At 40.2% G+C, this 27,737-nt stretch overlaps 1 protein-coding gene across 1 annotated transcript in view; it reads right to left on the reverse strand.

Annotated features, from left to right (window-relative positions):
- Nucleotides 1-27,737, reverse strand: part of USP24 (ubiquitin specific peptidase 24) — a 160,348-nt gene that overhangs the window by 83,213 nt on the left and 49,398 nt on the right. The window contains exons 11-33 of the mRNA XM_015407738.1: nucleotides 23,506-23,620; nucleotides 22,450-22,553; nucleotides 20,376-20,483; nucleotides 19,589-19,684; nucleotides 19,330-19,491; nucleotides 18,321-18,428; nucleotides 17,745-17,894; nucleotides 16,738-16,869; nucleotides 16,018-16,129; nucleotides 15,763-15,839; nucleotides 12,497-12,637; nucleotides 12,295-12,348; nucleotides 11,889-12,004; nucleotides 9,976-10,042; nucleotides 9,510-9,620; nucleotides 9,180-9,278; nucleotides 8,935-9,105; nucleotides 7,499-7,584; nucleotides 7,282-7,375; nucleotides 5,154-5,309; nucleotides 4,336-4,433; nucleotides 2,584-2,679; nucleotides 2,225-2,453 (exon numbers count right to left, since the gene is read on the reverse strand). Of these exons, the coding sequence (XP_015263224.1) occupies nucleotides 2,225-2,453; nucleotides 2,584-2,679; nucleotides 4,336-4,433; nucleotides 5,154-5,309; nucleotides 7,282-7,375; nucleotides 7,499-7,584; nucleotides 8,935-9,105; nucleotides 9,180-9,278; nucleotides 9,510-9,620; nucleotides 9,976-10,042; nucleotides 11,889-12,004; nucleotides 12,295-12,348; nucleotides 12,497-12,637; nucleotides 15,763-15,839; nucleotides 16,018-16,129; nucleotides 16,738-16,869; nucleotides 17,745-17,894; nucleotides 18,321-18,428; nucleotides 19,330-19,491; nucleotides 19,589-19,684; nucleotides 20,376-20,483; nucleotides 22,450-22,553; nucleotides 23,506-23,620 (2,682 nt within the window). The remainder of the gene's footprint in view (nucleotides 1-2,224; nucleotides 2,454-2,583; nucleotides 2,680-4,335; nucleotides 4,434-5,153; nucleotides 5,310-7,281; nucleotides 7,376-7,498; nucleotides 7,585-8,934; nucleotides 9,106-9,179; nucleotides 9,279-9,509; nucleotides 9,621-9,975; nucleotides 10,043-11,888; nucleotides 12,005-12,294; nucleotides 12,349-12,496; nucleotides 12,638-15,762; nucleotides 15,840-16,017; nucleotides 16,130-16,737; nucleotides 16,870-17,744; nucleotides 17,895-18,320; nucleotides 18,429-19,329; nucleotides 19,492-19,588; nucleotides 19,685-20,375; nucleotides 20,484-22,449; nucleotides 22,554-23,505; nucleotides 23,621-27,737) is intronic.

Consider the following 27,737-nt stretch of genomic DNA (forward strand, 5'->3'; position numbering starts at 1 on the left):
GATTAGAAGAAACATTAAATGAATGTGAGATCCCCTGATGAAACTACATGCTTAAAGTATAAGGGCTTATTCAGATACAAACAAGCACTTTTCATTTTCCCATTGTACCATAGGAATTCAGTCTTGCCAGATTCTAAACTGGCTGTTTTCTGACAGTTTCCAAAGGCAGTCCCATGTACAACACATTATAACACATCACCATGGCCAGATCTAGCTTTTCAAGGAAGGGCCACAACTGACAAAGCAATCAAAGCTGATAACAGCGCTACATGCCAGAGACCTGAGCCTCCAACCACAGGTGAGAATCTAGCAGCACCCCCAAAACTACAAACCTGCTCCTTCTGGGGAACTGCAATCCCGCCCCCTCCCTTCCAGCATGGGCTGACTCCTCAATCCAAGAGACTTTTTATTGATCAACCGCACCTCAGTCTTGTCTGGACTAAGCTTCATTTTACTGGCCCTCATCCATCCCATTACCTTCACTAGGCATCTCTTCAGGACTTCCACAGACCCACCTAATTTAGTTGTTAGGAGGAACAGACCTGGGTATCATCTAAACATTGCTGGCACTTCATTACAAATCCTTATACTCTCTCTCCCAGTGCGTTCATGTAGATGTTAAAGCTGCATGTGTGACACGACTGAACCCTGCTGGACCCCACAGCACAATCAAAAGTAACCAAGTAGCAGTCGTTCAGCCGCACCTTCTGAAGAATAACAGTAGAAGTACCAAACCACAGAGACCCCCTACTCCCAAACCAGCCAGCCTCTTGAGAAGGATACCATGTTTGATGGTATCAAAAGCCACTGAGGTGCAGGAGAATCAGAGACATATTCTCCTGGTAAAGTTAGTCAGTGAAATGAATGGTTGTGGGAAGGAAGTTCCATAGGTAAGAAACCATCAGTGAGGTTGTTCCCAGTAGCTAGAATCTTGCCTCAGCAGGAGGGAGGGCTTTGAGTGGGCCTCCCCAAAACAACTGGGTATGATCATATAGGATCAGGCGGTTCTTCAGATAACTTCAACCCCCATTGTTTACCTATGAATTAGCACTCTGAATTATGCCCACTAAACCCGGCAGTCACTGAAGCATAGTGAAGTATTGGAGAGACTGCTTTCTACCTTGCATTTTCAATCTATACAAGATGAAATTTCCTAATCATCTTCATAAGCAGTCTTACACACAGTGCCTTACAATAGTCTAACCAGGATGTCATCAGGCATGGATTAAGAAGACAAATCACATTTTTCTAAGGCAGGTTGCAACAAGCAGTCAAACCAATTAAAGCGAAGGGTGCTTTGTGACATGGACAATCCTCCATATGTCCATCTGTGGGGCTAGATCTAATAGCATGCAGCACTGCTATAGATCTGATCATTGAAGCAAAGTGTTACCCCATTTAGAACATATTGAACCCAGATTCCTGGTTAACTATATCACCAACTAACAGCACCTTATCTGGATTGAACTTCAGTTTACTGGCCCCAATCAGTTCATTTCTGATACCAGTTCAGGATGCTCATATACACTGGGATTTGATGAAAATGGGAAACAAAACTGTATGCCATAAGCAAATCCATGACATTTTTCTCTAGATCTCTGGACAATTTCTTCTACTAGCTTCACACAGATTATTCTTGAAGATGGGATGTAGCATTTCAGCATACCACAGCATAAATTCCACACTGTAGAATACTGGTCTCCAGGCATCATATTCTAGAACTGACTTCATCAAGGGAAAATGGAACTACAAAAGTCTAGTGCTTCAGTCTCAGTTCAGAAGGATTCAACAGTAAAAGTTCCAGGAGAATTAACAGAACTGTACTCCTTGTCTCTCCCCAACAAAAATTCACTGGGGGAACTAAGGAAGTTGGAAAAATAGATCCAGGTAAATCAGAGTTTTATCTAGCAATTTCTGCAGTTGTGCTGCCATCATCCACTTGATCACCTTGCTCAAAAAGGGAGTATTTGAGATTAGCTGTGAGTTGCCCAAATCATCTATGACCAGAGGGATTCTCAAAGAGTTGCTCTTATGGTCACCTCAAGGGGACTGGGACCACACTTATACCTCAACACACACACTCTCATAGACAGGTCACCCTGTCCTGTTCAGATGAAATAAAGGAGGTACTATGGTTTGATGAGAAAGGAGCATTAAAAAAAGATCCTATATAAGAAATGCAAAAGCTGTCTCCTTCCTGTTGCTACCACATTGCCGTACTTACTTGTATGGCACCCCGCGCGGCAGGAATGATCTCCTCCATTCTGATAGAGGACCTGTCTGAGACAGACAGCTGCCGGTAGGAGGACTTCTCTGGGGTTCCACAAATTGACATCTGTCTGGTAGACTGTCGGCTTATGTTTCGGAATGGGCGTGAAGACAGTGCTTCCACTCCATATTTAGCCAGATCCTCATCAAGTAAGGTAGGCATTGTTTGCCCAACAAGCAAAAACCTAAACATAAAAGCATGAAAAGCTGTTCTGAACAATGAAATAAATTGCATATAATTACAAAGAGGAAAATCTAAATTGTTAAAGTTTATTACTACCATATGTATCTACCTTTGACAAGTCTGTCACATACCTTGCCAGCTGTAGACAGATGGAATAAACTCCCTGTCTGGTTTCATAGTCTACTTCTGAGGGGATGGAGTCTCTCTGCATAACATTCACCACCAAGCTGGAAAATACACACTCAATTTTACCTAGGACTTTTTCAAGATAGTCTTTGCCCTCACATATGATTAACTTTGAAGTAAATCTAGCAGGCTAGAATCTGTAAACTGAAGATTTTTCCATGGAGGCAAAGCTGAAACTTGATACCTGAAAGGTGCGCTTCAAAAGATTCAAGACTCATACATTGTTATTTTTATCAATACGATACAGTCAGCCTCATATCACAACATGAGACTGGTTATTCCTAACTAAAGGTAAGTATAGATTTTGAGGACAATGACACAGTAGTATTTATTCATTTTTACATTTTTATACCACATCCTCTCCTGTGTGGTCTTGGTTTACAATAAAACATTTGACAATAACATAGTATGTGTTTTGTTATTTAGAAGGATAAGTTTTTAACACTTAGCTCCTAGCTTTCTCTGGATTCTCTAGCTTTCTCTGAATTATGAAACCTGGATACTTATAGCTCTTAAATGGACCGTCTAATGTGATCTGGATAGTGCTTTCATATTCCAAACATTCTACTGTAGAACTCTATTTTTCAAAACCAGTCAAAGATCTGAGAAAGCAAATGGAAGCTGTCTGGGCTTGCCCGGCCTAGAGGAGAGGGGTGATGCCCTGAGAGCCAGTTCTCGAGCCCGTCCCCATGCAGCATCTGCTCTGGTTGGCCCCATGTTAAAGCTTCCACCACTTGACCCCACACTGCTGTGACAGGCCCAAGTGGAGGCCACCTTGTCCAACCCCAGCCTGAAGACCCGAATGCCACCCAGGGAAGTGGGGCAAGCCCCAACAGGGCACAGTGACTTGCAGGGAGCCCTACTGTCTGACCAGACCCTGCAGCCACCAGCAGAACTCAAGGCCCCCAGACGAGCTTGGAAGCAGGCCTGACGCCTGGCAAGCTGGAGCATGATGAGACAGGGTGTGGCCCAGGATCTTCCCTGCGCATCACAGCTGCAGCTCCAGGTGGGCCAGAGGGGGTGGGGCGTGGATGGCAGGGAGAGGGCCCATCAGGCAAATGGAAGGCCACAAATCTCGAGGAATGGGGCAGGCAGCCAATCCCTCTGTGAGAACAGGAAGGTGGGGCCAGGATGAGGGAGGATAAAAAGGGGCTAGATGATGAGGCCAAGGAGGAGAAAACAGGGAACCAGTGCGAGGGAGGGAGGGAGGGAGGGACAGACAAGGTTCCCCAGGGAAGGAGGCAGGCAAAGGTGAATTAACCTCCACCCCTCTCATTCTGAGACCTCTAGTGGACCCTCGGCTCCTCCTCAATCACAGCAGAGGGTGGCACACCCTTGGGGAAGGGCACAAAGCCTGACAGAGGCATTATCTGAATCTTTTCAAACATGCTATTTCCTAAACAAATCTTGACATATATTGGTTATGAACAGGCTCCTTATATGAGACACACCCCAGAAATCCTTCCTGTAAAAATTAATGTTATGGGGTATGTGTCAGCAAACTGCAAGAAGGCATATTATCTAGTATGACACAAATGGATTTTTCCTCTTGCCATAATATTTGCAATAGCTCCTCAAATATTTCACTAATAGTATAACTCACAGAATTTAATTTCCTTTGTGCTGTGAATATTTAATTCTACACTACCAGAAAATACTAGGGGATTGTTCAGTAGATAAACTTTCAAAGGACTAACCTCAGCCCACCTGCTCTGAGAAAATTTTCACAAAAAGATTTGGCACAGTTTCTTGCCATTTCATCATCTGCTGTAGGCATTAGCTTGGAACTTAGGACCTGAAAAAAACAAAACAAATGTTAGAGAAGTTGCATGTTCTTTATGTTAGGTAATCAACAATGCCCCCCCCCCAATTGAAAGGCAGAGCATAGTTCCCTGTCTGGTGTGCAAGAATTCATACTATTATCTAAAAGCATTCTTCAGAATTAACTCACTATACTGTAGTACTTTAATAAAAGGAAGAAGTCAACAATTCCTTTACAAATATCCCTCTTAAAACACATTAATTAACCCAACAAGGAATCCTATGGCACCTTAAAGGCTCATAAAGCTCTTGCAAAGTGTATTTAAAGGCCAGTAGAAATCCATTTTGTGAGAGTAGTTATAAGAAATCATAGTACAGAAAAAAAGATTGCTATAAGGCAGATTACAAGATTGAAGAGATCAGAGTCTGAGTATTTGAAAAACACTTTGCGAGCTCCTGGCGTTAAAGCTGTGTGAAGAGATTAAAGAGCATCAGACACTAAACAAGGTGGCCACATGAAAGTCATATGGGCTTTGAAACAGAATGCTAATAATCCCCCCCCTCCGTTTTACTGGATTGACTTTTCCCTGCCTACATTACTGAACATATACCTTTGAATACAAGATACATCTGAGACTATTGCTGGCTCAGTAAAAACGGAGCTTTTACTACTGTGGCAATCATGGTAAGAAACATGTATATATTTTCTTTTACGTGAAACACACAGACACCTCCCACACAGACCTACTCTTACCTCAAGATTGTATAGCACTCTAAAAGTAGACATTCCTGGAGCGAAAGACCTAAAGAGGCTTTCAAGTATTGAACTAGCACTAGGCTGGTGTTGATGCTTTGTAGACAGTGATGGAGATTTTGAAGACTGAGAATTTGATTCAGACAATAATGTTTTCTGAAAAGAGAATGCAGAAAAAACGATGAATGGCAGGCATTTTTAAGGCGTCTTCTGTAATCGCTGCAAGCGTTTCCAGGAGTCCTCAGCTTTCCATACCATGCAACTGCCCAGTCAAGCATTTTGTTAGTACCTGTAAAATATCATTAACTATTTTCTGAGTCCCAAATGATTTAACAGAATGTTGGTTTATTATTATTCTATAATCTATATATTTAACTTCCAACCAATTCCCCCCCAAAAATTAAGTTTATACCAACTGAATAAGCTCCCTAACCCAGATTGATTTTATGCATCTTGGAACTGGATCAGGCAGTTTCTTAAGAAAGTGAAAAACAAAATATGCAGCAGTAAGATTTACTACTGAATAGTATATCAGGCTGCTCAAAATATCCAACAAGAATTCTCACCAAACAAAGCATAAAAAGTACCCAGCTCTTTTTTTAACCTAAAAAGTGCTGTACATTTTAAGAGTCTATTTGTCCGAGATAGAAAACAACCATCATTTCCATCTACAAGTCAGCCATAACTGCTACTTTAACTATCTTTAATGACTACAGTCCACAAAACCACAAACGTTATCTGTGCTCATACAGTGCCAGTTCTACTGCAGAAATGATTAAAATCGGCACTATCCATATTTCAAATAGGGCAAAAAAAGAGGGAAATAGGGCTTTATTTCCATGTATCAATTCTGTGGGTGCAGTGAATAAAAGTCACCCACCATAACCCATTTAAACATGCAGACTGATTCAAAGACCCAGAATTGTAGGTTCAGCTGAGGCAACTAAGAAGGTCTCATCCAGTTTGCCAATATCTTACATGTACAGCTCGACCAAAAGCTCTATGATCACTGCTTTTACAAGATGACTATAGACAATAATATTTTATGAATTAAGTAGGATTATGCCAGGACTAAGGACTTGCATGATAGTAAAGGGTTACATGAGCTTATGGCTTAAAAAGAAGCCCAAAGGGCAACAGATTCTGCAGCATCTTTTAAACTATATGAGACATATGGTTGTGCTAACACTGCACTATTTTCCTGCCCTAGTAGTGGTAAAGGTAAGCACATTAGCCATGCTGCATGGGTCCCTAGAAGGAAAGAACTTTTGTGTTGAGCAAAGCACTTTATATTTTCCAAGCTTAACATACAACACTACTCACAACATTAAAAATGAATTTGTTAGCCAATGATTGTTCACATTTGACTGCAAGATATTTAGAGAGCTGAAGTACTTTTTTGGTTTTGGTTATCAAATTATTTTAGTTAGTAATTCCAACCATCCAGGTCATTTAGGTAGGACATTAATTGACTCTTTCACTATTGCTTTTGATACAAACTGCAAAATATCAGTATATAAAGACAATCCTGAGTTTATATGGGTGTATGGAAGTATTCTTTGTTATTTAAGTTCTTTCCCTTTTAAATGCTTAACTTGCAACGGAGACTGTAAATTCAGCTTGAGCCTTGTAAAGGAGTGCTAATGTAACATCTGTGAACTGTTCCAGCTGGGACCTTGGTACTTTTTCTTTAAGTACTCTACACCTGCAAATAATAATTAGTTATTTGGCCTTAATTGGCTGGCAGCTACTGACCTTCCAGATCACATGGATCTGAGAGCATGAAACTTTGTGGACACTGGTATGTTTGTTTTCTCATTGTTGCCATACAATGAAGTGATTTGTTAATTTTCTTCTAATGGTCTTTAATAAATTTTGTCAGGCTTTCTAAAAGCTGAAGTGTGGAGCAGTGTTGTTAATGGGTGCCTCCCTCCCCTTCTTCCAGAGTTGACCTGGAGACTGAAGAGGTGAGCCTTTGAAGAGCAGGGTGCTTTGAATCTTGCTAACTAAACAAGCTGCTCCTTGCCAACTTGAGGCCTGTAGCCCCTGTAAACTTTGGCACACAGAGCAAAAAGTGAAGCTCTCGGTTCATACAATGGGCCATCTGAAGTAGCAGAATGAGAAATACCTTTCGTCCTAAAGAATCTAGCTGATCAAGAGCTTCCTGAATAGCTGGATCAGTTGGAATCAGCAGAAGAAGCCGCCTTACTCTCAAAGTTATCCTAGAGAGTGAGATACAAAAGGAGACAGTGCACATTAGTTATCACTAGAATGTAATCTGTACTTTTATAAATGCCTTAGAATGTAAAACTAGTTCAACTCTGTAGTGTTAACACGTTGCTTACCTTGGCTCCTCTAGGTTAGCAAGCTGATAAAGCATGTCGAATACATTACACACCAGAGCCATTACCACTCCAGGGAGGGATTTTTCCTGAGGATTAAGAACACACACAATTAGTTTCACCCCTGAAATCTCTTAAGTGATTTATACGGTTTTCTATTTTTAAGTAAGCAACCTAAATTTAAAATCTGGTCTAGGAACATCATCTGTTTCTAGCACTCCTGTTTATCTCTTCCCTGTGCATACCCAGCTCTGTCAAATTCTGCTAAAATAGTTTAGAGTTTCACATTGTCAAATGATTTTTATACATTTTATAGCAAATGGCAGATTCCACAAACACTTATATTTTGGAATGCTCAGCTGTGTCATTGAGCATGACTAAGCAGGAACTGCACCTCAGCAGTCCCAACTCCGACTCCAGTTTGATAAGACTGGTGCATTTTAAAAATTTCTGTTTACAGTTAACCATATAAAGTAGTTAAAATACATTTATCAAAAGATTACTTGAATCCTAGCTTAAGGAAACCAAAAGGTAAGGAACAGATTTATGTGTTTGCCCTTTCTACACACTTTGCCAAAGATCTCAGCTCAGGAGTATAAAAATGAGGTGTTTATACCAGACCACTGCCCACAGAACTACTTCACAATCCATCTTTCCAGTTCATTCACAAGCTTCATTATCCTATACTGAGCTTTGTTTCAAATTCACAAATGGAGAAATTATTATTGCATTTATTCTCGTGTGAAAGGATTTGACTTGAGCTTTCTGGCAGCAAGTGGCTAAGCAAAATACATGTACTTTACCAGTTAAAATTCAATGCATTTTTAATATGAATATGCAGAGAGCCATGAGAACCTTAGAAAACATCAGGGATGCCAGACCCCCTGGTGTGTGCAGGGTTCCCCTGGTTTCAGCCACTCTTCTCCGTCCCCCCAAACAGGCAAGAAGCTGGAAATAAACATGATGTGCCTGTGACCTGGAAGTGACGTAGGCATGTTGCTGAAGTGGGGGGGGGGGGCACTCTGATTTTTGGGCAAATCTCTAATTCTACCATAGTTTTGCCCAAAAACCACCACGCCGCCTCCCTGACATCTGCACGTCATTTCTGGGTCACGTAGGCACATTGCATTTATTTTCAGTGTTCCTCCCCGCTCCTGGTAAGTTCGCTCCCAGATCCCCCACAAGCACGTTCAAGGGACCTGGCACATCGAATGGATCTGGCAACCCTAGAAAACAACCATGTAGTCTGCTGCTTGGAGGACCTATAACCATTTTTGTGCAATGACTCAGAGTGGTCAGAAATGAATAATACAGGACAAATAGAACAGAAACACTGAAAAGCACTTTTCGGTGCGAACAGAAACCAATTCTATATGACAGTATGATAAAAATGAATTAAAAATGTGGGGGGAAACACGTCAACCCCCCTCGTAATGTACCTGTTCCATTGCATAGGATGAACTGAAGACACTACTACTGTTGCTGGAGCTAGTAGAGGAATCTGCAGAGCTCCCTGATGGGGTACCACTTCCTGATGTCTTTACAGTAAGGGCTTGCTCATCAGAAAAGCCCAACTGGTGTAGTAGCTTTTGATCTTTATTCACTGTTAACTGAAATATAAATGTTTTTCTTAGTCTTAGCCAAACACACACATTTGGAATATAGGACATTTTTATTAACTTACCAAACTGTCATTTGCAAATATCTGAATGTTGTCCACAGGAGAATTCAACAACTTTGCTATCTTCCACCTGACACTCCCTATGGTTTCATTGCTATGAGCCTGTAAAATAAAATTAAGACTGTTTCATTCAGGACCTGTGGTCTTAATATCAGTTTAATGGACCAAAGCCCACAACTGTTCTCTGAATTCCTACCCAAATCTCATTCAATGGCATATTCCAATTCTGCGATACACTGTGCTCCACATCCAACCATCTTTTCTACTGAGAGATTTCACATCCCTGGGAGTATGAGGATTAAAAAAAAATACTGCAAAATTGTAAAAGCATACCTCTACTGTAAAGGTATCTTTGGTAGACTCATACGTAATATTAAGCGTTAAAAGATGTCCATGAAAGGAAGCACCATGAGGTAGAATAGTTCGAGGAACAGAGTAAAGGTCCTATGGAAAGAAAGTAGTAAAAAGGATCATTGGTCTATGTTATTTAACAAATTAGAGGAAGAATTTAAATTTAAAATGGCCTTAAATATGCTAACAATTATGTTCGGACAATTACTAGCAATCTTCATTTCTACTGCATTTTTAATAGAGTGTTTTTTTAAAAATGCCTATTTTTACTACCACTTTGTGAGGCAGATTACTACCATTTGTCTTTTAAACTCAGGGGGCTGACTTGCTTAAAGAGACACAATGTGTTTGACAGATAAACTTCAACCCTGGCCACCCAGATCCAAAGCCATTCCTGATCATGTACTAGATTTATTTAAAAGTGTATGGTACCAATGTAACTTTTTACCTCTATAGTGATGACATAGCGTTCTGCCAACAGCAGCAGTCTCTCGATTATTATAAGTTTTGTTGACCTGCGGATTGTAGACAGAAAATATAAGTGACAAAGAGTCGATGAAGTTCCAATCAAGTTCTTAGAGATCAACTGCCAACATGATCCAAAAGGTAAAATTTTACCATTGAGGTACAAAACCCAGGTATTTTAAATTTAAGATAACCAAGGCATTTTTTTAATTTAAAAAATTATACCCTGCAACATTCTTAGTTTGAACCTACAAGATGGTTTACAGTCAAGGCCCACTGTATGATTATAAACAATAAATACAATTAAAGCTATAACACAGCAATAAAACAGACCATGTACAAAGGCTACCGGGTTAAAAAAAACAAGAACAGAGAAGGACAGTTAAAATGGGCAAAAACCAGGTGGAAACCAAGTGTCACTGAAGGCTAGGCTCTCCATCTGGTATAAATACTAACAATAGGGGGGGGGGGAGAAGTGGTAACACTATCAGAACAGTTAAAAATGGAAAGAGGCAAACCTCAAAAGATGTGCACAACAAGAAACATTTATGTGTTTCGGTCCAAAAAGGATCCTTTTCAGGGGAAAAGACCTTTCCTTTGTAAATAACATCTTCAAAAGTTATAATGTTATATATTTTCTTTTGTTTACTACAAAATTTGTTTTCTACCTTCAGCTTTTATTTTTTCTTACCTTCAGATGGCAAAAATTTTAAGATGCGAATGCTAAGGTGCAGCAGCAGTCTGCAACCCTTTCTCAAGTACGGGGTATATGTGCAATTTTTCTTTCAGAAAGAAGATATTTATAATTTTAAATTCCAAGAATACACCATATAGTATCATTTTATACGCTAATTTACAAATTATACATTTTATGTTGACCAATCAGTAAAAACAGCTCAGGTTTGATAGGAAAATATATTGCATTTATTCCAATTTTTCTGCAAATTACCTTTTCTGGGGAAAAAATCCTGTTTTTTCCTTTGTGTCTTCAAAAGGAAATTTTACATCTCTAGATAGTGACCTGTCATATTTGTAGTGTTTGAATCTTGGCTGACCTGTGATTTTATCTGCAAAATGCTTAGTGAACAGCAGGTCTTTGAGACAGGTTTATATCACAAGAAGATGTAGAGATGCCCTTGCATCACCTGGAATAGCAATGCTGGATGCTGTTTGTTTCTGGCAACGTTGCTAACACTTTTTTTCCACCACAGAATTCTACATATTATGGAAAATGTGTGACTGCCACTGAGCACTGCAGCTAATCTCTTTTCTTAATCAAAAGGAGGACACATTACACAACATCTTTACTCTTTTAGTTTACACCCCCACTGCTGCACTTGAGCCAATGAAAGGAAGCAGGGGGAGTAAAACACAGAGAGCATCTGACATGACATCACTGAACTATTCTATATGTTGCAAAAAGTTACAAAGAATCTTCATTTTCAGCAAAAACCCTTTAATGCAGTTTTAACCCAGTTTTGAGAGGTAAAAACTCCTGCGCTAACTTAATTTTTGGAAACTGGGACTCGTTTTTCTAGAATAAAAGGTGTAAAAATGACACATACTATGCATAAAACTGCATTCTAGAATTCAAGAGTTGTCTGCTAAAGGATGGTAACAGTCAAAAGGGAGAATGAGTGAGTACTACAAATGATTACCATTCTCCAGACTGATCAGAACACCAGTGTGTCCAGTGGTGAAAGGGAGAATTGTGGCAAGGTCCATTAGGGCAATCTAGAAATTTCACTGGTTTGTGTACTCATCTGTATGTCAGGGCAAGTGAAATTTTTCAGTGTCTTTCTTACCTTGCTTCTGACTGTACAACAGCTTGCTAAACATTTTTACTCCTCACATAGTGTACTCACCCAGTGCACCCAAGCTTAAACATAAGCTTACCTGTAGGGAGACTGGACAGATGTTGCTACAGTAGGCATGGCAGTTGCTGTTAACATTTTGGTAGCTCTGGTAACAGCATGCGTCAGTGTTGGGCCACCAAGAGCTGAACTCGCTGCCTAGGATGAAAAAAAAAGACCTTATAATATTTTTGGAGGAAAGTGACAACTATCTAGGTGGACAGGTTATTCAGCAGTATCTAGGCTTCATATGTTTGTTTAATAAACATAGTCCCCAGTTACAAGAGACAGGCATAGTTTAATTTTTAGCCAGCTTTTATAGATTTCTATCACATGAATATGTTTCATTTAAGCAGGCGGCTTTTACGGAACAAAAGGCAAAACCAATTATATTTGAAAAACACACAAAAAACAAGGAAAAATATTTCAGAAATAAGGCTGCCTCTTACTTCTAGTCTTGTGTAACAATCAGCAATAAATTTCTTATGGAGCGATACGGAATCCTGAAAAGAATAATAGTAGATTGTATTACAAAACCTTTCTCAATTAACGTGTCTAATCACACCAACTAATAAATTTAAGCGTGAGTGGGGTTGAGGGAGAGACATTGGTATAGCTGTCATTTTGCACACAACTATTCAGGACTCTTACCTTTTTCAATCTAGGATTTAGATTAATGTAACTGTAGTTTATTATCAGCTGAATTGCTTCATTAGCTATTTCTTCATCAGGTGACTCTATTGCAATTTTCCAAATAAAATCCATTCCGATTAATTCCAGTTTTTCTACATGCTATATAAAAAGAAGAAAAACATTATGGATTAGTAAGATGATAAAATACAATATATCAGTAAAATTGTTTGTTTTTGAAGCTAGTTATTTCCTTTCCCCGACAATTTCTAGTAGGCAGCTTTCCTGTTGGGATCACCATCTTCTTTCAAGTATGCTTATTCAATCAATCAATTCTTTACTTGGCCAATGACCAGTACAAGTCAAGAATAAAAGCTTTACAATAATGTCATTAGAAAGTAAAATTGGTCCAATCTATTTGCAACAATTAGCTAAAACCTGTGCATAAAATTTCTCTATGAATTCTACAGGCTACTGAAAGAAATTTGGCACAACTAATGGTAACCTGTTGATTAGTACCCATTAAAAGTTTCTTCAAAATATAAACATCAGAACATCCGGGGAAATTATATTAGAACGAGCTTCCTGATAGAAGCGACAGTGGAATAATACATGCTCGACTGACTTCACCTCTTCAGTGCCACACAGACAAATCCTCTCTTTCATGGGAGTCTTTTTGTATCTCCCCTCTAAAACTGCAGAGGGGAGGACTCGCCATCTCGCTAGAGTAAAAGCTCTCTGTTGACTGGGTACCTCCAGGACAAGTATACTTATTTAAAATATTTACATCCCACCTTTCTCTTCAGACCCAAGGCAACTTAATTAGGCATTAAGTTGCAATGGAAAACATAATGTCCAAAGATTACCACACAAAACACATGTTAAAACAGAACTGCAGGAAAATTTGCCCCAGCAATGATTTTACACTCCACAAAAAGCCCTCAGAAAGAACAGTCTTGCATACCTTCCAAAAATCAGGAAGCATTGGTGACCTCTGAACCCTTTCTGGCATTACAGAAAATGCCCCCAATGAAGTCTAACAGGAATGAGGGTCCCAAACAGTAAAGAGCTTTAAAACTTTGAATTACGACAGGAAGCAAACAGATAACTAGTGTAACTATTGAAGTAGGATAGATTCAGGTGGGTAGCTGTATTGGTCTGAAGAAATAGAACAAAGTTTAAGTCTAGTGGCTAGGGATGTGCAACTCCCAAAAAAAACCTCAGTATTGTTTGAGTTCGGGTATATTGAACCCAAAAAATATTGGTACTTCCCGATATTCCCAAATCCCAATACCGGTATGATATTCAGATTCCAGAAATATTCGGGAAACCCAATTTTTTCCTAGCTCCATCATACTACAATGGTCCCCACAGGTTATAATGGAGAGTTGATCTGGGGGTATCTGGGGCTGGGGGGGGCTGTTTTTTGAGGTAGAGGTACCAAATCTGCAGCATAGCTGCTGCTTCTCGCTCAAAAACCCTCCCAACTCTCAAAAACATTGGACCAGGGGATCCAATTCTATGGGCTCCCAAAGAAGGTGCCCCCATCCTCCACTGAAACCAATGGAAGAAAAAAAGGCATTCGGCTGGGGCTGGCTCACAGTATAGCTGATACGCCTGAATAAAAGCCCCCCCAAAATTGGCTTTTTCAGGCTCAACTATAAATAATACACCCAAAATATCAATAAGGTATTTTTCAGGTATATTTTTGGTTCAGTTTATGTTGAATGCACACCTCTACTACTGGCACCTTTAAGACATGTACACGAAAGTTTATACCCAGAATTAAACTTTGCTGGTCTTAAAGGTGCCACTAGGCTTAAACTTTGTTCTACTGAAGCAGGAGAAAGTTTGCTTTGACTGACAGTTTCATTGTAGGCTGAGGCTATTTTCAACCTTTGCCTAAGCTCTTGCTCTGCCATCCAGTTCAATTACACTGGCCTGTATTTAGAATCGCCAACTTTCAGGAGAAATAATGTTTGGCTCCTTTAATAGAGGCTTAATGGAATGTTAAGAAAAGCTTTAGCTTCCCATCTCCACACATTAAGCCTCTACTGAAAGGACCGGACGCTCTTCTGCAGACCTGTCAGCAACCCTAGTTTTATCTCCTATCACTTGGTTTAGCCAAGTCTGAAGCCTTCCACTGATGGAAGAGTATCTTTCATCATAAGAAGACTTCACATTAGGCTGAATGCAGTGACCAGATACAAATCTATACCTTTCTGGAGTGGATTCCATATTAAGTCTAGAGGTGGTTAAGGCTCACTGCAGCATGTCAGGCCATCAGGGCACATACTAATAAAAAAAAATACCATGCATACATTTCTGATCTTCTTCCTTCTGCATGAGTTACCACACAGGACGCTGGGCAAAATTCTTTGATCTACCAATTAGCAAGATTCACCCATCATGTAACATATTGTGCCAAACGAGCTGTCTAGAGAACAGCAGAATCCTATGCAGAGTTAGTTCACTCTAAGGCTGTGGTCTGGTGTAACTATGCACAGGATTGCATAGGTATTCTCTCCTACGACCAAGCTAACTGATACAATCAAATGGGCAAAAAGACTTCCTACTTGTCAAAATGTATATTTTGCTGATAAGAACTGGGATTTCTGGTAAATTCTTCATTTAAACTGAACTCTTAATACAGTTTACAGAAGTATGAGAGTCAAAACTAAAATAGTTTAGAAAACACCCACAACTCCCAGCTTAAAAACGGTTTTGTTTAACAGACCCAAAAGCATAACTATAGCTGTAAGTCACATTATCAGATCACCTTAATTAGCAGCCCAGTTCCTTTTTAAAATTTCATTTGGATCTCACCCTTCTTTGAATGTACATTTTACCTTAACACTCTTTGACACCAAAGAGACTGTGACTAATCTACAGTCACCCAGTAAACAATATGGTTTAGCTAGGTGTCTCTGCCCAAGTCCAGCACCATCCACCAGATCTCAATGGCTCATATTATTATTTTAAAATAGTTTGAATAGTAAAAGTTTAAGATCATTTGACTTTCATACACTAAAAATACAAGCACTAAACTGAAGAAGAGAATAAATGCAAATTTAACGGTTGGAATGGTATGGCCAAGGGTCCTCAAAAATTGGTGCGAACCTCCAAACCCATCTACTCTTAGAACAAATTCATTTACTTAGACCTAGGAGATCCAGCATATAATTACTGCCACTCTCCACCATTACTATTGTAACCCAAACTAGTTTCCCAAACAAATTTGCAGCTGAACAATGAACTGCATGCTGGAGCAAAGGAAAACTGCTTACCAATTGGGTTCCTTGTCGTTTCAGTCGGTGATCACAGAGGTTCACGTTTTCAAAAAAGGTCTTAAACAAACCAAAACCTGTTTTAAAAATTAAAAAATAAAAGATCTGCTATTTTTATTTAACATAAAACATCAAAATGTGTTTTACAAAACAAATTTATGTAGTATTGAAAATTGTGCTGGTTTTATTTCAAAATATCTGACAAATATATTGTTTTTCTTTCTGAACTCTGGGGGAACAAAAATAGCTACATACCATTCATAGTAATTTCATAGGACTCCAGTTTAAGAATTTTTTCTTTAAAAAGCTGCTGTTGCACATCGCTCTCAAGATCATGCTGTCCTTTTGTAAACCATTCAAAACACATCTGTGAATGAAGTATGGAGCTCAGTTCACACTCTGTAGTTTTATATAGAGCTTTACACTATGCTAAAATAACCGAGGCATTGTAGATTCGTTAAATACATTTTTACCCCACCATTCCTCCAAAGGTTCAGCATGATGTACATAGTTCTCTCCCCTCATTTTGTCCTCACCATTACATATACTAACATTGCTTTTGCAGATGCTAATGATTCAAGGAAAAATGTATCAGTACAACTGTCAGCTTACCAATTGGGTTCCAAATGGTACCACAATTAATGTTCACAACACCAGTGGCTATTTTGCTATAAGTTTACTTGCACAATTTTTTTGCTACTGAGTCCAGAGTTCTGCCCTTGACTACCTCTACAGAGGATCAATTTAAGATGTTTAACAATCAGTCAAAATGGTGGATTGAGGAATACTTTCCTCATGGAAAAGACAGCCTGAGTGAATCTGGACCCAGGAAGCCTTATTGTTGTGCTAATTCAGGATGCATTTCATGAGACGTTATTAAAAGTACATCGATGCTATATTACTATAAGAACAACACTAGTTCACTAAAAACTTACATGGGAAATTTATTCCCCACTCTGTTTGCAAGGATCTCACCTCACGATCTAATTCACAAACATCCTGGCCGGTCACAAGACATTCCCAGATTTCCCGAGCACGATTCCATCCCAAGTAGAGGGTGGCTTCTTGAAGGAAAAATGCCAGAAATTTCAAGTGTGCTTCTAAATACTGAAAAGAGAATGAAAGAAATTGATTTTAATAGTCTCTCCCTCAAGAGGGGCTTTAAAATGTATAAAATAATTTCCTAGGTAAAGACCATCTGACAGGGCTTTTTTTTTGGTAGAAAAAGCCCACCAGGAACTCATTAGCATAATAGGGCACACCCAACAGCAGAAACTCATGAGCATATTATGCCACATCCCTGACAGTGCAGCTCATGAGCATATTAAGTCACACCCCCATGCCTTCCCTTGGCTTGCCCGGGCGCCCTGCGGCTGTGGGGAGCCCAGAAAATCTCCCCCTTGAAGGTAAGGGAAGGCAGTTTAAACTGCCTTCTCTTGGCTTGCCAGGGCACCCCACGGCTGCGGGGAGCTCGGGCAAGCCAGCCCTTGAACAGGCCAGGGAAGGCACGGGGAGGCATTTAAATGCCTCCCCAGTCCTTCCAGGCCCCCCCGGCCCACCTGCCTTGGAGTTGCTGGGGGGGGGGTCACTCTCCAGGCCTTCCATCTATAGCCACGCACGCAGAGGTTTTGGCTGTAGTGGGCATGGCCAACTCTGAAGCCAGCCAGAACTCCGTTCCTGCCCCAAAATAGCCCTGCCATCTGTCAAGACACTGGCTTGGATCCACTGGTAATTTCTGTGGATGGAAGGTATTTTCATGGCCAGAACACAACTTCCTTGCCTCCTCCGCCCCCTGCTGCAGTCTAAAACGGCACTTGAAATGTTGCACCAAGGGAACAGGGGACTCCTAGGAACAGCATGAGTGGGGCATCAGAGATTTGCTACAGGGAGGTGTGATTGACAGAAAATCCTCCATGATATCTAACACATTAACTTTTATGTAGAGTTTTCCCAACTGATTTTAATAGCACATTAGTACTTACCTCCCGATATGTATATCGTCCATCTACTAATGTTATTCCAGTCAGGCCCCCTGGACCTGCCACTGATGCAGCCAATCGATGACATGCTATTAAACTTCCTGTCACCAATTTCACTATCTCAAAATTTTTCTTCAGATCCTGAATAATGCTCTTGGCAAAAATGGAAAAGATGTATTAAATATAGAAATACAATTTAGGAATTCAGTGTCTGCATAAAAGTATCCCTCCTTTATCTCCTGCACATATAGCCAATGAGGGCCTAATTTTTTTCTCTTCTGCTGTCTTCATTCTCACATTCACTATTGTCTCACCAGACTTCCACCACAAAGTGCCAAATTCAAATACAAATTCAATACTTCCACTTAAGTTAATATAGCTACCAAGTTTAAAGATAAATCACTTTACTACTACGAAGTTTTAAAATGACAGAAAGTCAACATTAAAAAAAGATCTTCTCATTTCATTTGAAGATTAGGTCATCATCACTAACATAAACAGGCAGTGTTCCCCAATTTCCAATTTGACTCCTACACCCCCAATATAGGCCATACAAGAGCCCCACAACAATACTCTTACCTTGTCTTGTTTTTGGTAGGTTTGCTTAATAAAAGAGCGTGTGATTTCATGGAGCTGACGTAAAGCTGGTACGACCCATACAATCTGAGGATTATTATGCTGGGATGACTAGTAAGACAAGTAAAAACTAGTCAAGCCTATATCCTCAGTAAAGAAATAAAAAGAAAACTTAGGTGACAGCATTCTTATCTAGTAGATTTCAGCCAAAGGAATGATCAGTTTTGGGGAAGGTAGCAATGATGGTTTCAATTATTAGTATTTCCACGGTTACTACTGGTGACAGTTCTCTGTATACCATCCATATGAGCTAGGTCTTCTCACATCCTTTTCTTTCCCTTTACTTTTCTATTTATTTTCTTTTCTCCTCTCTGCTTGGAAGATTAATTGAACTGGAGGAAAGCAATGGGAAAGGGCATGGAAAAATTCTGTGCCATTTCTAAAAAATTTAAAAGGAGAATTTAAGGCCATATAATCACCTGAGAAATATGTGATCTATTTATTTTAAAAAGTTATCATAGGGGAGAATTTAACTCAGAGCTGAGAGAAAAAGGATTTAACTCATTTTTACCCCGTGCCAGTTTCTCAAAAGAAGTTGCCCTTCTCCTGGGCTGCTACTGAAAAAACAGTGCAGAAACAATAACTTTATCTGAATTAGTACCATTTGGATTAATTCCTTGCCTATATTGCCTTGACAGGAATTCCTACCTTTTTACAATTAGCCACAAATTTGGAGGGGGGGGGAGAGACACACAGGTATCTATACTGTACCTTTCTTCCTACTGGGAGAAACAGCAGCTAAGTGGGGCTCTACTTCTATTGGAAAAATTGAAAAACTCTCCCCCCATGTCACAGCCTCTAAACAAAATCTTTCACACACATATAACACCCTATTCCCCAGCTGCATTTAAACGACCAAAAATAGTCTTAGGGGTCCATGATCAAATCATGATTATTCAGCTGTAAAAATGCACTATTTGAGGGAAAATACGTATTCTGAAGACAAACCAACCCTCTTAATATCTTCTATGCACTTGATGATGTAGCTTCTTTTTATTGCCTCTTTCACTGCATATGCATCACTAAGGATCGTCAAATGTTCCTCCAAGGCCTGTTGAATCAAACTGCTAGGTAATGTCGGAAGATGAGCCAAGTCCCATAGAACCTCAAGAACCTACAAAGACACATACACAGAGAAAGGCTCAATTATCATCATACATTGCAGAAACTGGTCTCTATATTTTCTTGACAATGGAATAAATTACTCATGCCTTCCCAGTGGTTGCCTCTACACGTGCTTCCCGGCCAATACGTCCTATCAAGCTCAACAGCTTCTGTCTCACTCTATCACTCTCAGATTCCCAACTCTATAGGGGAAAAAACACACCAGAAAAAGTATGAAACTATCATATTTATTTATTTTATTCAATTTATACCCCGCCCTCCCCACCAAAGCAGGCTTGTAAAAATACTTTATTTTAGTTTGCCTGTTATAGCAATTTTACATTAGTATCACTGAAATCAGAGTGCAGATTTGAATAAAGAAATTGGAAACAGATGTACAGTAAGGTTCCATTCCATCAGTAAGATTCACATCTCATTTTGAACTCCTGAATTAAATGCAATTATAAGACCTTACTTGAGTGTACAACATGAAATCCTGATATAGTTAAAAGTTCAGTTCAAACAAGTTGCTATAACAATGCGTAGCCTAATGTGAATCAAAAATCTTAGCTACTCGGAGCCTAGATGAACATCTGGCAGCAAACATGAATTAAAATATTAATGTATACATTCATAGTCAAGTATGATCACTAACAATATTTTACCAAAATACAGGTTATGATATGCTTCCACTTGATATAACCACCACTAAACTAAGGTGGGTTTGGTTTCTCTAGAATTCCCACTAATGCTTCCCAACTAGTGAACTGATTTCATCATATGTTGATTGGAATAGTAGTTGATCCTAAATCTGCAAATTAACTGGGCTTCAAAAAATGCATTTTAGTGTGTGCTTTTAATTGTAGTTGCAAATTTAGGCCAGTGCAGTCTCACCTTCTGAATAAGGACAAAGAGATGATTAAGCTGGTCAGAACTGAATTTCACAGCAGCTGCTGCAATAATTGTATGGATATTCTCTATCACAGTTGATGATTGTCCTGACTTTTGAAAGAGAAGATTGAGAACTATGTTACTAGACAGAAAGAACAGAAAGATATAGATTTATATTAAACACAAAGGGTTGGATCTATTCCAATTACTAGTGGAGCTCTCCTCCAGTGGGAAAGGCATGTTAGTGGAATAGTCATAGGCTCCAACCCAGCAGGGGCAATCATATGCTTTTTTTACACCAGAGTAAGTTTTACTCAAAACACTAAAAATTACTTTTCTGTACATACATGTGATTATGCTCCAAATGCATCCAATAGAGAAACAAGCCTTCTTATGCCACAGCAGAAACAGGTAAAGCATGAGAAAACCATATCCTGACAAAGCAGATTGTTAAAATATCACTGACCAGCTCTGCCGTTCTACCTTTTAGTTACTCCTTCAGAAAAACTTTGTTTCAACTTTTAGGTAACATGGAGGCATAAATGCAGAAGCTAGGATATGTATTACAACAGGACTACCACTGGATAATTCTTGAAAGGTGAACTGCCCAACTGGAAAAGGGAGTGATTATTCTCAGAGTCTTAGAATACTCTGCAGAAATACATGCTCTCAGGCCACATCAGAAGTTAGCTGTCTCATTCACCGTCCTTCAAGAATGCTGAACTGACTTGTCCTAGTTCAAGCTAAGTTGCTGACATGACATCAATCAGCTCATTCTAACAGCTCAGGAATGGAATACAAAACCATAATTTTAGCATAATGTATAAGATGTGTCCTGCCAACTTGTCAGCCATACTCTTGGTGTTTCATATTAGAGAGAATTGTGACGTGACCTTGTTTGTGTAAAAGCAGTATGCACATCATTTGTTTCCAAAAAGATCTGAAGTTACCATACAAAGTTCTAAAGAGATTAAGGCATTCCTTTAACAAATTACAGAAATATTCTTGCTTTAAAACATCCTGTGTGTACATCAATTTAAAGCACCTTGGATCACGTAAGTCACCTGTTACAATATTGAAAAGGGTCTGGCAAAGAACACTGGACTTGGACCTTGGGATCAAGGACCCAGTTCTAACATTTGCATGCAACTATGGTGTCCAGAGATAGGTTAGAATTTCAGTAAATTATACACAAGATGTTAGCTTGGCCTGTATTTTCATTACAGAAAACAGAGATTTAGGTACAGATACAGTATTTCCTTGGTCAAGTCTCACCCATAAAATTGAGTTTTCTGCTCAAAGAACAGTTTTTTTAAATCAATCAACACAGATTCCAATAAATCTATAATGAAGTAACATGTGAACCAATGATTCAATTGAGTTATCAGAGCAGGGACAAAACCTACAATTAGGTGGAATGTTTTTATATCTTCCTGTCGTCAGTGCAAATGATATCACGGTAAATCTAGCCAGTGTAAACGCATGGTGATATCTTGGAAGAATTCATATTGATAAGTAACTTGTATATTGATGTGGGATTCTAGGAGCTAAAGTGAATAGAAGGAAGCATATACTCTGCAGGCTTTAGCTATGGTCACTGATAGCTGAAGTCGCTTTACTTTGTCCCGTGGATGTTTAAAAAGGAGGGGAAAGACCCAAAGTGGTCAATTTTCCATTTGCTGGGTTAAGCCAAGCAGGCAGAGGTGGCAGTGCTGCAGGCAGGCAGGAAAGAACTAGGAAACCCACCACCACCACCTGCATAGGAACCCTGTGGACAGAAGTCATGGCACTGCAGGTTGTCAGGCAGAGGAGTAGGAGCTGTGCCTCTTCCCCCAAGACTCACAGGTTCCCTCACTTGTACTTTTATGACTGCACTGGCTGACTTGTGGAGGAGGTTGTGCAGATGTTCTTCCTTTTCTCCAGCCAGCTGATCCTGATGCTCTGCTGGCCACCTTTATTTTTTACTGATAATGTGGCAGAGATTAAATTTTTATAAATGCATTGGACAATTATGCTTTCCCTCACAATGCCATTATAAAGAATTTAAACTCAGAGACAGAACACTGCACATTCTCACCTGTATTCTCCAAATTTTAGTCAGTTCATCTAACGATAGCTTGCTGCCCAGCAGCTCAATTATTCCCTTAATACGATCACAGTATTGTGCTTGATCTATATTACCTAGGAGAAGAAAGAGAGAATATAGTGAGTCTAGACTGAGTCATGTCCTGATCTGGCAATAGCGCACACACAATTTTTTTAAAAAATATGGTGATCCAGCAAAATAAACACCATTTCCTTTTTCATGCTGTCATCCTTAATTTCACCACATTTTATTTGACCTATCAGTTCCCAACTGCTCTCCTTCGCACCTTGTTCTTTTTTTCTCCTATCTACTGGTGCAGCCTTATTTTCTTCCAGGTGGAGAATGTGACAACTAGCAAACAATTAGTAAGAGAAAATTCACTTACAAGTCTGGCAATAGCAGCATGGAAGGTTCATCTACATGCAATCAGTTTCATTTATTAAAATATTTATATCCTACCTTTTCTCATGGAGGATTTCAAATAACAATTAAAAACATCAGAGTTTAAAATATACAAAATAAAATGAGAGCTAGAGTGATCTGGTGAGTCAAATGTCAGAGTAAGATCTGGGAGACACAAGTTCAAGTTTCTACCCTGCCAAATTCTTATTGGGGTGACTCAGCCTAACCTAACTCATAGGGTTGCTGTGAAATTAAGAGGGGAGAGGGGAGAACAGGGTAAGCCACTTTGGGTGCCCAATGTGGAGAAAGGCAGACTACAAATGAAGTAAATAAATAACTGCCTTCATGATCTTTAATAGTATAAACTTTGTGCTCTCCCAAACATTTCCAAATTTAGGCGATGAGATAGTTGAATTCCAGTGATGTCAGCCAGGGATGCAAAAAGGCCCCACATCATCTGCCACAGTCCCCTTCTAGATTTATGTTAAGTATTCAAACAACTGTGCTCACGACACAGAGATTAACAGAATAGAAATGGAATAGTTCTGTGACATCAAAGGAACTCAGGGAAAACTTCTGCTAAGACTCAGCTACTTCAAACATACAGCTAGATGGTAAAATGGAACTATTTATCCACATGCTTACCTTCCAATGCAATTGACAAGACAGAGTTTTCTACTAGCCAGTTCAATAATCTATCTGTATCTATTGCATTCTTCACTGATTTGGATACAGTACTGTCTTCAATTAGCTTTGTCACCTAACAACAAAGGCAAACACTATGCTTAGATAACAGCTAGCAACATAAAAAGAGAAAAAATACACACTGAAGCTTATGCAAACTCTGAAACAGCTACTACTTAAAGAACCTGGGAGAATATAAGCAACCCCCCCCCCAACAAAATAAAAAGCAAACAGAAATAGTGCAGCTAACACTAAATATTTCCAATTTTCCATTGAACAGAAAAATAATTTTCTACAGCAGCAGCTGTATAATGGAAGGTGTGTCACAGTCCAGCCCTTGGCTGAATCTTTTAAACCACTGGAAGGTTACAAGAATTGAGGAAATACCTTCTGAAGTGGTCACCTTTGAAAGCTCACTAATGTCAGGTTGGATCCTAAACTATGATCTTCTTATGACCCCCAAAGAGGGGGTGTTGGATATCAGGGAAACCTTAAGGACAAAATGGAAACCTTAAGGACAAAATGGAAATTAGGCAAAATTGTCTCATCTCACTCTTCCTCCAGCAGCTCTGCTGGTAGAGGAGGAAAAAGGAACACTGGAGTTACTATAAAGGTTCCTCTGCTCTGAGGAAGGGAGGCCATCTTAGCATGGGTGATTCCCACCAATCAGCGGAGGGAGGTCTTACTTTCAAATTTCTGTCTCCAGTGATGGGGGGTCACCCTACAGTTCAGGTGCTCACCAAGACATAAACCTTTAACACTCTGACAGGAAATTACAGAAGAGGCAAATGTGCCAGGTGAATACTGCACAATTCTGAGCAGAACAGATAATATAGAAAGACAATCAGCAATGTAATAACAGAAAGACATGGTCAGCTCCAATGCTCCCTCTAAGCTGCGGAGTCTTGTGAGCAAAAATTCTACTTTGTGAGCTACTGGCATTCAAGTTGTGAGAAAGCGATTTGGTTACTGCATAAATTAGTTTGCTCTGGAGCCAATCTTCTTGAGCTAAGACAAAAATGTGTGAGCTGGAGGCTAAAAAACTGTGAGCTAGCTCAAACTAACTCAGCTTAGAGGAAACACTGGTCAGCTCACACTGTTTCCCTCCTTAATTAGGCTGGGATAGGATGCCCTCCCTTCCTCAGAATAGATGGAACCTTCATGATCAAGTCCAAAGTTCCTTTCTCACTAGGGGTGTGCAAAAAAAAATAATACAGAAAAATATTGGTAAATGCCAAATTTCCCTAGTCCAGTTCCGGTAAAGTATTCAGATTGGGGGAATATTCAGTATTGCCGAATATATTCAGGTCTGATACACACCACCAGAGGGAAAAGAGGCATGTTAAAATGCCTCCTTTCCCTCTGGTAGCCCCTGCAGATTTTCTTGTCAATTTCACTCCCTTCCTGTCAGCTGTGAGTGAAATTGACAAGAGAAAGCCTTCTCTCTCTGCCTTCCCTTCTCTTGCTGACATGGGATACTGGAGAAGAGCAGGCAGGGAGCCCAGGCATGTTTAAAATGCCTTTCCCTCCCTGAGATCGAAAAATACAGACAAGGTATTTTTTTGGGTACTTTTTTCGGTTCAGCTATTGCCGAATGCACACCCCTATTCCTCACTCTGAGGGGGAGGGCACCTTAGCTTGGGATGGTCAAGAGCAGTTACTCTCATATCAGGTGCAGATGGTCTATCTAATTCATCTGAATGACTAGTGAAGGAGACATCTGTTGAGGCTGCAATTATCTATTGTAAGGGTGTCTAATTAAGATGAACAGAATATTGTAGGCCACAATGGGGTTGGTCTAGAAATATGGATAGTAACAATGTGCATGCCTGAAGGACAGAAACCCTTAGAGTCAGGAATAAAGTTGCTGTGGACCTTATATCAAAAATCAAAAAGCTGTGACACTCCCTGACAAATCGGACTTACAGCTGATTGATCTTGTGGTCTCTCACCATACATATCCACAAGGGCTCCTGAAACAATAGGTGTGTATGTCACTGGAACCTGTAAGAGATCCATGGCACTGCTAGGTGCAGGGCCACCAGTACAACCTCCACTTATGTAAATGAGGTGCTGCTTGGAAAAGGTAGGTTTGTTTGAGAGAGCAGGAGTCCACTGTTTCTTTATCTTAATTTAAATTTTTTGGGGGGGGGGATTTCCCTTAGGCTTAGCCTCGGGACTACCATCCTATGCCAGACTAGTGTATTCAGCAGCTCTAAGGCATAAGAGGCCTTGGGTGAAAGCTCTGATAATCCTATTAATAGGTTTTGCTTACTCAAAACCTAATCTCTCTTCCACCAAGATCTGCCTTTTCTCCCTGAGGGCTAGAAAAACAAGATTTTTACTCTTTGCAATCATATCCCAGGTTGGAGGACTGTCGTCTATGGTTGCAATAGTGACACAGATCTGTGCTATAGTTGGGGGCAGTCTATGCTTGTGCCTGATTTGGGCCTAGGGACTGATACTTCGTTTTCTGTCAGAAGTAGCGGGGGGGGGGGAGAGAACATGAGGCTGAAATCCATTCCAGCTGCATCCTCTAGAGGATGCTGCCACCATGCCTTCCAGTAACAACACAGATTCCTCCACCTTATTCTCTGGGTTCACTTGGCTACTTGCAGGCAGGGATAGTTGTTGAGGTGCTATGAAGCTCAAGCCTTTAGGCTCCTTCCTGCACCTCTGAGAAACATGTTGAGTGGGCCTGTGGCATTGGAGATCCAGTGCTATTCTGCTTTCCATCATTGCAAGGCTCTTCCAGCCAAAAACAGATCCTCTTCCTTCCTGTCTTGGACATGTTGACAGTCAGCCTTGGTATCCTGCACCAAATTCCCCCAGCCCACATTTCCTATTGTATAATAATGGCAGTTGTGCATGAGGGGAGGGAAGTTGTGTTGATCTGAAGTAGAACAGCCAGATTTACATTAGCACCTTAGAGACCAACAAGATTTTTGGTTTCTCTTCATCGGATAGTGGAGGGAAGGGGCTAATACCTGCACCCCACTTTTAGAAGTGAAGGGAATTTCTATCCTCTAGAGAGGAGAGTAAGTCACCCATGGCAGTATGTGCCCTGTTGTTGCTTTTGCCACTGTTATGGCAGCATTAAGCTCCTTCTTTTGCTTTCCCTTTTTTTCCTCTTGAGAAGGGGAGAGGAAGAAAGACAGTAGGGAGAATACTGGGTTGTTGATGGAAGAGACAGACTTAAAATTCATGAGTACAATTAGGAAGAAATAATCATAACTATCAAAGGAAGGCTTTTAGCAGAGCTCCTCTAAAAGCCTGTGCTCTTCTTCTAGGCATGGAATTAACTGAAGAGCAGGGTAAATCCCACCGCTGGAGACAGGAAATTTGAAATTAAGACCTGCCACCTTGACTTATTGGTGGCAGTCACCTATGCTAAGATGCTCTCCCCCTCGGAGTGAGAATGAGGACAATATCACCCAAGTCCTCCTCTTCACTACAGTTTCCCTGTACCCCACAGTAGTGTCCACAAGGCTCCTTGACCTCCAGCATCAGCTATTCATGGATCACAAGAATGTCTAATGGAAGGGAAAATTGAGCACCCTTATGTTCATGGTTCATAGGATCCAACCCAATCAGCTAAGTTCATGGAGTTTATGTAGGCTAGCAGTATATATTGGTCACTTACCACACAGGTATACTTCAAATGAAATTATTCTAGTGCCCCATTACACCTTGGCAATTTCAAGAATTCAGTGTCCAAACTACCTTCAAGCTACCAAGATTGGTATGACTTATAAGTTTATTCCTAAAAAATCATACTAGAACTATGTTCATAAAACGTTTTATGAACTGTGATGGTGAGCAGGGCCAGCATCAGCATAACATGAGGTGGACTATAGTACCTCCTTTGCCACCTGCCTCTGTGCCCTTCCCTCACCAAAATGCTTACATGTGCTTCACCTGCTGTGCTCCTGGCTACCTGGGTTGCCCAATACTGGCAGGGAAGAGTATACGGGTGATGCAAGCATTGCCTTAATTGGTTACAGCAACAGCACTCCCAGCTGGACACACCACCGAGTGCCACTGAGGAAAGGGCATAAAGGTGGCTGTCATTGTGGGCAGTGGGATGAACTGTGAGTGGGCAGGGGACCAATGCACAGGCAGGTGGGAGATAGGGGCACTTGAATGTACATGGCTGGGGCAAGAAGGGAAATGTGAGCAGGGTCCTGGTGATA

This window comes from Gekko japonicus, unplaced genomic scaffold (genome assembly GCF_001447785.1).
Source record: "Gekko japonicus isolate JY-2015 unplaced genomic scaffold, Gekko_japonicus_V1.1 scaffold2058, whole genome shotgun sequence".
NCBI lineage: Eukaryota > Metazoa > Chordata > Lepidosauria > Squamata > Gekkonidae > Gekko > Gekko japonicus.